At 39.0% G+C, this 11,335-nt stretch overlaps 1 protein-coding gene across 1 annotated transcript in view; it reads right to left on the bottom strand.

Annotated features, from left to right (window-relative positions):
• Positions 1–235: 235 nt before the first annotated feature.
• The window catches only part of prima1 (proline rich membrane anchor 1), a gene marked incomplete at its 5' end in the record, with an annotated part of 15,464 nt that continues 4,364 nt past the window's right edge, over positions 236–11,335 (bottom strand). The window contains 1 exon segment of the mRNA XM_014013570.1: positions 236–2,867. Coding sequence (XP_013869024.1) covers positions 2,768–2,867 — 100 coding nt within the window.

Below are 11,335 nucleotides of genomic sequence, written 5' to 3'. Positions count from 1 at the left end.
TGCAGAACAAGAACCAGCTGTAAAACAGCAATTATGCTGAGTCAGGCTTGATTTTTAATAATCATTTCCTGTTAAATAAATAAATCAAATCAAATCAAATCAAACTCAGCAGTCAAACTGACGTATGCACATATTTCTATCTGTTTGGTATAATGCACAAACTGTGTGTGTACTATTGATTGCCATATATACATTAATGGCTTGCTCCATCAACATGAAAACATTGACACAGATCTAAATGGTTGCACATTAAGATTTACTATGTATATCTGTTACACTGTACATGAATTAACAGTCCAGAAGGCGGATATTTAAATATCAATATTTACATTCATGCATCCATCATTTCTCTCATATAGGTAGGATATACTGTTAGCTAATATCTGTGCATGTTTAAATGCAAGCATGTGTATTTTATTTTTCATCCAAATTTCCACAGTTTAGTCAATATCTATACTTAACTGACAGGACAGCACTCTGTGTACACTCGTCATCTGCATGCACACTCACATACAGACGGACGCACACGCACACATGCGGTCCACGCACCGATTTGTCGTAGGAAATAAAAGATAAAACGCAGAGCAGTTGTGTGTTTTTCCACCGAGGATGTGGAGGATGGCTGTGACAGCACTGAGTCACACCACGTCCTCGCCGAGGCCATCCTCAGTGCAACCCGATCTCTCGCTATTGGCTAAAGTCTCCTGTCTGTCACCAGACCCAAAGTCAGCCCCGGGCTCAGGTCCCCTGTTTCTACAGAGACGGGCTAAGGCCTGCTTGACAGATCAGAAAAAGGAAGATTGTCTTTTCTGGACAAAACATGGTTGAAGGCATCTAGCTGACCCCGAGAGTGAAAAATATGAAGTTCAGTGGCCACATGAATTGTGATCACAGGTGCACAAAAAAAGAAAAAGACTGTCATGTGACGCAGCGCAGAAATGATGTTTGGAACGCACACATTCATACAGACATGAGTAACAATATGTGTACAACTCAGTTATTACCAAGTCTTATTGGGTATGTACCCGGTATGTATTGGGTACTTCCCTGATACGTATCAACTATAGACCTGGTACTTCTTTGATACATACCAAGTACTTACTGGGTACAAACTGGAACATACCTGGTAGTTATCTGATATGTAGTGGGTATTTACCAGGTAGGTTATTACAAGGTATGTAATGAGTACATATTTGGACTTTATTGGCTACCTACCAGGTATGTACCTTGTACTTACTGTGCACAAACCAACTCAGTACCTGCTACTTACAGAGTTTGTACTGGATACATACAGGGTAATTACCAGGTACAAAACAGATACATATTGGTAATTAAATGGTAAGTATTAGGTACATACTGGGTACATACGGGGTATGTGCCGGGTACTTACCAGGTATGTACCTGGTACTTACTGAGTACAAAACAGCTCTGTATCTGCTACTTACCAAGTTTGTACTGGGTACATACAGGATAATATCAGGTACAAAATTTGTACATACTATGCAATCAGCTGGTACATGTCAGATACATAATGTGTACTTATTGGATGTACTGGATAAGTACAGGGTGCTTACCTGGTATGTGCAATGTATGTACTAGATCTATACCTGGTAAGTAACGTTCATATAATGTAGGTAGCCAGTAAGCACAAGGTATACACCTGGTACATTTCTGGTGTACCCAGATAAGTAACAAGTTTTTACGGGGTACATATCAAGTACATACTTGATGTGTACGCAGTATGCACTGGTCTGTAACATATATTACTACCTGGAATAACTAAGAGCAAAACACCTTGCAGAGAAAGTGTGTTTCACCAAACTGACTGCAATCTTAAAGCATTGAAACATCTCAGAATATCCTTTTTGTTTGTTTTTTACAAATTCACTCAGAAAACAAACCTATAAAGAAATAAGACAAATCAAGATGTTCAGGATTTGTAGAGATGTGTGTCACTTACAGGATAGATTTTTTTAAGTATAAAAATAAATTTGAAGAAAAATAAATAGAGCAAATAAATCCATGAATGACCTAAATATATTACAAGGAGCTTAAGTCTCTTTTTGGCATGATAACAGAATCAGAACGTTGGTATCGCCAAATTTCTTCCCCCCTCCGTCTTTTGTTGGTAAAATATTGATTTCTTTAATTTGCATAGTCAGATGAATCCAAATCTCAGAGCCAGGACCGACAGTCGCATTATGCCTCTCACAAAGCATCTGCCTCGAATATGAAGGATGGAAAAAAGAAGAAAAAAAGGGGAGGGGGGGGGGGCTAGATTGTAAAAAAAGTGTTGCATTCTCTATTTAAAAAACTGCATGCATTTTATTAGTGGTGTGTGCGGCGATGGGCCGTCCTGTCGGGAGGGCCTGCGGGACTGCGGGGGCTGCGGCGCTCTTCCACTGCAGATGTCAACAGTTCGTGAAGTCTGGATCTGCTGCAGACTGGCAGACAGTCCCTCTCCAGCCTGCAGCCAACCAGCCTGTCAGCAACACTTGCTCTTACTAAAAGCATAATGTTCAGTCTGCTGTGCCACTTTTCACACCATGGGGAGTTGTGAGTCCTTCAGTCCTTTCTGCTTTGATTTCTCTTCTCAAAGCTGAATGGTGCCTCCAGTCCAGGCAAAGCAACAAGGGAAGGTTTTTTATTTTCTCTTTTTTTTTTTGGTTGAAAACCTCAGGTGAACCCACATTGCATTGTAGTCAGAAGGGACAGTCGGAACAAGGGGGAAACGACGCAGCTGAGTCTCTTCCTGTAATAGATGGATCTACACCACAGTGTTGTTGGTACCCATGGTCTTCTTGTGACGGATGCTCATGGCGTACTCCCCACGGCTCGTCCCGTTCTCCTCTTTCCGCAGTGGTTTCCTGCGAATAAACATTTTTGCACAAACGTGAGGAGGGATTCTTTAACAGCAAAACCAACAACTAAATGATATATCTTCCACCTTCAGCCGGTATGTCATTACACAGAGTTTTACATCTGTCCACCTTCTGGATGATTTGATTTCAAGTGCTGCTCTGGTCTGGGATATGCTGATCTAAACTATCCTTCTTAATAAGCTCAATATTTAAAGGTCAATTTCGCAGAGGGAAAAATACATCTCAACATGGAGGGATAGGGAAATTACCCATTTAGACTGGTAGATGCAATCTTCCCTCTAAGTAATGAGACGTGGTTGTCAAAACAATTTGACAATAACATTAATACATAACCCGCCAATCTGACTGGATGCTGGACTCTGTCTTTTCTGTGAGGAAGTTTTGCTGAGAAATACAGCTGCAACCCATGATTCCCATTACTGCTGCTGGTCTGTAAAGAGCAGGATCATTCAATGCAGCCCCCCTTTCATGCACTCTTTATTGCTTATGTGGTCATATTATATTTGTCCAGTGTACTGTAGCCTTTGCACCGACCCGCTTTTCTTGCTGTCCCCTCCACAGGCTTACGTAACGCAGACACCGTTCACGCAGTTATTGTCCCACTCAACACTGTGAATTGCCCTCAGCCACGCAGAGAAGGACCCTCGAGTAGCATCTTAGCTTGGCTTCTCCTCTGCTCTCTCTCTCTCTCTCTCTCTCTCTCTCTCTCTCTCTCTCTCTCTCTCTCTCTCTCTCTCTCTCTCTCTCTCTCTCTCTCCTCGTCTGAAAGCCCAGTGAGACTTTGACAAATAGTCACTCTCGGTCCTGTCCAGCATAATTACTCTGACCTTCTCGGGCATCGAGAAAACTGAGCAGAAAAGTGAGTCCTTAGGGAGAAATGAGCTCACGCGTGAYGCAACGTGAAGATTTGTAACTGTTGGGCTATAAAATTGTTACCTTTAGTTTGTGCCTGGAGACTGGATTCATATTTTTCTTTTAATGAACAACAGAAGATTTTACTTATAAAGAGTGTAAATTTTTCTGTTCTCTGCAGCTTTTACCAACCGTTCAGTTCCTGTTTTATTTAAATTAAATCACTAAGATGGACCAACATGTTTGACTGACAATGAGATTTAATTTTTGTTGTTTATTAATTGTTTTGTTATAATAACGGTCCCCTTAAAAACATTTATTAATGTACTTTTATTAATTTCTTAATTCCATATTTGAATTGTCAAACATTGGTCAGTAACAACACATTATACAGTCTGGTATGTACCTGATAACATCTGAAAACGTACCAGGTAAGTACTTAGTATAGACCTGGTCGTATCATGTTAGCACAAGATAACAAGTCCYTTCACAAAAGGACTCTCAAAGCTGCACTCTAGCTAAATCTGAACCTAYAAATTATTTTAAAAACTTTATAAAGTGTCTATAAACACAAGAATATACTCTTTGCATATATAAAGGGCCCATTATTAGGAAACTAGTACATAGTTTTATGATGACGTCTTTAAMACTAAAACAAGAGAAGACTGGACAAAAAATATATCAGCAACTTAAAATCACAGAAAATAAAACAACWCAATTTACCCTCCCCACCCACTTATTTTTCCTCGACAAAAGTAATCAAAACATAAAATCTAAGAATATGTAACATTTCACAAAATGCAAAAAAAAAAGGCAAACAAAAAAACACACTAATAATTATTGTTACGATTGTGTTTTGTTCTGGTGTTTTTGGAAATATGCTTCATTATTTCTTTTAACAATTTGATGTGCAGAATGATGCTGTTTTGACAGATGTCAGATTCCCTTAAAAATCGTGTTTTCTGAAAATTTGCTGCTTTACATTTTGATGATTTTTTAAACACATTTCTTTTTWAAAATATAACTATGTGTTTTAATTTGATTGTTTTCTTCTGCATTTTACAACTAAAGTCAAGTACAGAACTTGTCCATCTTGTCAAACTATTACTGAATCATTATCTATTCTATGCACTGTACATCAATACTTGGAAATACTAAAATAACAACTTCTTGTTTACTTAAAACAAAAAGGGAAAAGAATTAGGACAGACTACAATATTCATTAAGTTAGCCAGGCTGTAATGAAAGATTTTAATTTCCTGGCTAATCATGACTGTTTGTTTAGGATATGAACAATAATCTCGCACTGATTATTATATTTATTCTAATAGTTTAGAGGGCCTTGTGTAAACACAGTGATTATAAAACTGCTGTTCTAGATAAATGCATCTCCTTTACATGTATGACAAAGACCTAACTGCAGGATCAGAGAGAAATGGCTCCAGGGAGAAAAAGAAGAAAAAAAAGAGAGCTGAAAATAAAAAGTGAGACTATGACTAAGACTTGTGTCAGCTGGTAGGGGTCGTCTCTGTGAACGCACCAGGGACACATGCTGGCCATGTGGGACAGACGACGCCTGCTGCGTCCCTGTGGGACGCCGGGGAAGCCCTAGAAGAGAAAGCGTCCAGCCTCGGGGTGGAAACACATCCTACTGTGGGGGTGTGGGGATGCTGGACAGATACTGCTGCAGCTGAGGGATTTGGGATAGACCAAATTTCCTCTGCTCACAGTGGAAAATGTTTGCTGGTGATGTCACAACGTTTAATATATAATTTATACAAATATATATATGTCCTAACTTGGCGTCTCCTCGTCTGAAAGCCCAGTGAGACGTTGACAAATAGTCACTCTCGGTCCTGTCCAGCACAATTACTCTGACCTTCTTGGGCATCGAGAAAACTGAGCAGAAAAGTGAGTCCTTAGGGAGAAAYGAGCTCACGCGTGAYGCAATGTGAAGATTTGTAACTGCTGGGCTATAAAATTGTTACCTTTAATTTGTGGCTGAAATCGACAACGGTAGATTTTAATAAAAAAGAGTCTGTAAGGTTTTCTGTTCTCTGGTTTCTGTTCTTAAACATTCAGTTCATGTTTTATATAAACTACATCACTAAGATGGTTCAACACATTTGATTTTGACACAAAGTGGTAACTTGCTGGATCCTTTGTGGCTGAAGCCTGAATTCACATTTTTTTACATCAACAACAGAAGATTTAAGTAAGAAAACGTTCTATATTCTGCTTCACAAATGAATTTTTATAGGTTTTGTTATTGATTTATAATGATTGCCCTCTGATAAAGCATTTATTCAAGCATATCCTAATGCTTTATGAGTGGTCATTTATGCATTTGTAAGCACTTTATGGTGGATCATAAATCATTGAAAAAGCACTGTTCATAGCTGAGGTGGGATCACGTTTTGGCAAAATTAAGTGCTGCACTTTTATTAATTTCTTCATAATCTACTGTATTTTTTTARATGTTAAACATTTGTCAGCAAAATGTAACACAACCTGATGTATACCTGAAAATAAACCAGGTAAGTACTCGTTAAAATAGTTCATATCATGTTACTACAGGGGAACAAGGCACTTCATAATAAAGTTCCTGGTCTATAGGTAAAATGGTAAATGGTCTCCAAGGTGCTTTACACTTCAATCATTCACACACTGGTGGTAAGCTACAATGTAGCCACAGCAGACCTGGAGCACACTGACAGCGGCGGGCCTGCCATGCACTGGCACCAGCAGGCCCTCTGACCACCACCAGGTACCAAGTACTAGGTAAGTAACTGGTATGTACCTGATAATACAGTAGCAATAAATGGCTTTCACGAGTTACAACAAATGATCTTGTTAGCTGAAACAGTGCTGTTTTATCAGATGTTGTCTTTAAAAGTTGTCATTGGGTGAATGCCTTTAGGCATTCAACCTATTGTTTTCGTTTTTCTCTAAATTGTACGTTTTTCGACATCTATCTCGTCCCACAGTTTTTGTCCGATTCGTACAATTCATATATCAAAACGTCCGGCTCATTAATGCCATGCCTGCTATATCTCCGGGGATTTCAGCTACTTATACTTTTTTAGCTATTTCACTTTTTTAGCTGATTTTTTCCCCATTGACTTTGAATTGGGCTATGTTTCAACTGCTTTAAGCATCTGAAATTCTTCATAATTCTTCACAGCTTTTCACAAATTTTGCTTTGGTTATGCTTCCTCTAAATTTCTCATGCTAGTTTTAGCTACTTTTTTGATAACTTTAGCTGTTTTTTGCTATTTCAGCTAGAGATCTGCTACTTTCTGCTATTTTCCTGCTTTTTCTGCTATTTCTCTGCTTTTTCCTGCTAATTTGGACATTTTATGCTTCATACAGTTGCTTTCTGCTACATTAAGCTATTTTCTACAAATTTAGCTACATTTTAGCTGTTATTAGCCGATGTTAGCTTTCTAACGTAGTTACTCATTTTTTTGGAGCTACTTCGACTTAATTCGGCTAAGTCCAGCAAAATTGTGCTCCTTATGCATCGTTATGCTAATTAAAACCTTAACAGCTCCTTTTTAGCTGTCTCACTGTAAACTTCGGCTGTTTTACCTATTGCACTTGAAATTATCACTTTCTCTGATTTTTATGGGGTTTTTTCCTACTAATTTTAATTTTTTACTTCCATTTCACCATCTGGGTGCTACTTTCACCTTGACACTGCTATCTTTAGCTTTTAGCTTACGTTTTGCGCAACAGGCATTCACCCTTGCATTTTYGTAGGAAATGCAAATTCTCTAGTTATTTCTGAAATTTTGTTATTTTAATGTCTTGATGTTTAGCAAAACATGTTATTTTTTTAAAAAAATGCAACAATGTTTAGATGGACAAACAGGTCAAACACTATGGTTGTCAACAAGCTGTCGCATTACAAAGCCACTGTTATGCCAGACAGAAGGAACACAAGAAACTGGAGGAATWCTAAGAGCTGAAAGAGGAACTAGAGGGGTTGTGGAGAGTCACGGCCTGATTCTCAGCCTCCACGCCATATTTTAGCTCAATAGCTGTAAAATAAGTAAGCTGTGGTTATTAAAACTAGAGGGTCTTTTAGAGGAAAAATGGGCAAAACATGCCAATGCAGCATCGTTCTGAAGGACGAGCTCACACTAATTTGTATCTCAGTCTGCAAAGTTATTTTCTTGTAGCTGATGTTTATCTGACGGTTTCCTTTCTTCTTATCAATTAGGTTTTGCTGCCTCTGCTTCCTTCCCAAAAGCTTATTTTCTTCCTAAATAGGCAAAAGTGCATAATGAGCACATTTAATTTTATGATTATTTGACAAAAAGCTTTAACAAATTATTAACAAAAGCATTCCACACCTCACAACTCACCCTTTATACAATTTATACTCATGTTTGTGCTAATCATTATATTACAGTTTTGTACAAAGAAGACAGACCTTAAACATTTATATATTTATGCGATTTTTCATGTGACATGTTGATGCACACTCAGTTTGATGGTCTCTCAGTCTTGTGTTTATCCCCGGGATGTAACCTCCACTCAGACTGACCGTGTCGATTCGGGCCACCGCTCAGGGCAGAGCGCCGGGGCCCCCGAGCCGACCTCTACCCGGGCCCTTCAATAATAAATGGCATGCTGTTGACACATGGCAGGTGGCAACACAACACTTCACAGGTTGGATGAATATTTCATATCAAAGCTGCGCAATCACGGTGCAGTGCCCCCCACCCGCCAGCCCACCCTCCCCTGTTTGAAGTTTGGGGAGTGGATCACGGTGAAATTGGGACATGTGTCGAGCTGTTTACAATCACTCCGGCCATCTGGAAATGAGAGTAACAAACCTATGGTTGAGAGAAAAGGAATTCAAACAGGGACTGTAAAAATCTGTCACTAAATATGACGGTGCTGGATTAGCATATCTGAAAATTATATATAAAAAAACGTAATTATTCATATGTAATCAAATAGCGTATTTGTGATTTTGTGTCACGCTTGTTAAAACCAGCAATGATCTAACTTTGGATAAGCCTCCCAGAGCAGTAAGTGATTAAAAAAAGCATCCATTACTCAGTTTATTTGTTTTGGCTTATTGGATGGCCGTCTGCCTGGACTGCAGCATCATGTCTTTTTGCTTTGGATGGCACAACAACACTAAAAAACACAGCATGTCTCTGAATCCTCCTCTCTCTGCTCGCACACACCAGGCTCCCTGCGGAGCGGACTTTAGGACAATATTGTACAGAAGTGTGGGTTGCTTTTTTCTTCTTCTTCTTCTTCTTCTTAGCCTCTTTGCTTCTGACAGACCACTGGCAGCCCAAGATTTGAGAAAACAACTAAAGGCTAGGAGGGCTGGGACCTGCAGAGCTTGGCTCTTCTTCAGCCTGTGGCTCAGACTTTGGCCCTCGGCCAGATGGTTTTCTTTGGGAAAGCCCAGATCACTGAGAGGCTGGAGGGGCTATATATAACCGTTGATTTTTTTTTTCTCTCAGTGACAAACCCTTTCTCACATTGTTATTGACTACCATGCTCAATTACTGCCTGTGCTTGCCTTGGTGGACAGATTTTATTTGTTCTTTCTGCGGTGCTGTTTCCTATCTGTTCCTCTCAGGAGTGATCGATGCTCAGAGCTTTCATGGCCGAGAGTTAGAGGAGTCACATTTTTATCCTGCCAGCTCCCATTGTGGCTGGCGACTAATAAATATCTAAGGACCCAGTCTGGACCTGTGCGATATCTCCTCCTCGTTCGGGGGCAGCCTGGCGTGGCATGAAGTCTGCAGTCTGAAGCTCAGTGAGCTTAAGGACACAACCTACTCGCATGTATAAATGATGTAGCCCCGCGACTGAATGACTGCACAAATTAATTCATAAATAATAACTCGGGTTTGGGGCTACAGCTCGTATTGCACCAACACTTTCTTACCACAGCTGCATTAAATAAAAGGTGCCCCTTGGCTACACAGGGGGCTGGAGGATTGCCATAATGAATTCCTGAGCCAACCACTCATTACTTCCACTGCTTGACTTTGCCTATTTGTTGTTTCAAAATAAAAAATAAAAAATGACGGGATAGATTTCTGCTGAGGGAAGCTATATCTGGTGAGCAGACTTAATATAGTTCCATAAATATACCAAGGTATGAATGTCAATCTTTTCAAAGTCACATAAATAAAACAAAGAAGCTCCTAATTTTTGCACACAAGTTTGTTCTCATTTGTTGGTGTGAGTTGATGCTTGCTCTATAAATTATAGAAAGTGTAAAACTGCCTAAACGATGCATGTATATACTGTATGTAAAGATGTGAACATGTACAAGTATGCCCTGAACACTTTGCACAATACAATACATTTAAAAAATTTTGGTTTAATTTTAGTTTTGTTTGTTCTGCAGGCTTTAACTATGTATTTTTTATTTTATTTTATTGTATTTATTTATTTTTTTATTTTTTGTAAATGGGATGAATGTGGAAAAAGCTGCAACAACTTGGATTTTTTGTTTCCAAAAGCTGCTAAAGAGGCTTAAGACCATTTGGGAAATTAATATCAAGTATTGTTTGGCCACTTCTGTTTCAGGATCGTGGTTTGCTGACTGCCTGTTTTCTGCTGTTCTTGTTTTAAACGATCTTACTTTCAGCTCTCTGTGCACACCCAGTCCTACATTTTTACATCTACATCACATCATTTATTTACCTACAAACATATCCCTTCAAGTTTTCACTTGCTCTTTGTCTAATATTTGTCTTTAGCTCCCTGTTTGTAAAATATCTCATTAATCACTGGACAGATTTTAATGAAACTCTCAGACAAGTTTCGTGACAGGTTGTCTGTGCACYACCTTTAATGTCATTTAAAACAAAATTCATCATTTTATTTCCTCGTCTGTATTTGTAGGCTGCACTTGTGTCCTCCTTGCCATCATCCCAGTATTTAATGTGATATTGATGAGTAAAAACATAAAATAAAACCAATTAATGAGTTTGTGATGGATGGACATGGGATCATTTTAGGTTAGGCTTCAGCCAAGTGGATGAGGAGTACTGGTGTGGGATCATAGGAGCTAGTGGGACATTTTTATGTTGAATATCGACTTGTATTAACTTGTATCTGGAAGACACTCAATCATGCAGTGGTGCATGAAGAAGTGTACAGCATTGAGGAAAGACATGCTGTTCATGCAAAACGTTGCTTCATCGCTGACATACACCCTCTCTTGGCAGGAAATGCATCAACAGCAAATCTACATTCTTTTACTCCAACCTCATAAAAAAGGTTCCCTTTTATTCAAACTTTGCTAATTTGATTTTAAACAGAGACTGTGCAGTTGTGTAAGACTATTGTAACATTACACATATAAAACAAACTCCCTTTGTGACATGGAATAATAACGCTCACACAAAAAAATCTGTAACCTTTACTCATGTCAAGGTAACATGAAAAGATAACCACCACTTTTTCAAACAAAACAAGTAAATTTCTTTGCTCCCAGAAAATTAGCTATGTATGTGCACATGTGTATACAAGGGAAGAGAGAGTATACCTCCAGAGGTATACACACACACACACACACACACACACACACACACACACACACACACACACAC

The sequence above is a fragment of the Austrofundulus limnaeus genome, unplaced genomic scaffold (assembly GCF_001266775.1).
Source record: "Austrofundulus limnaeus strain Quisiro unplaced genomic scaffold, Austrofundulus_limnaeus-1.0 Scaffold2, whole genome shotgun sequence".
Lineage (NCBI taxonomy): Eukaryota > Metazoa > Chordata > Actinopteri > Cyprinodontiformes > Rivulidae > Austrofundulus > Austrofundulus limnaeus.
The sequence above is the reverse complement of the archived record's forward strand: the minus strand, read 5'-3'. Positions and strand labels throughout refer to the sequence as shown.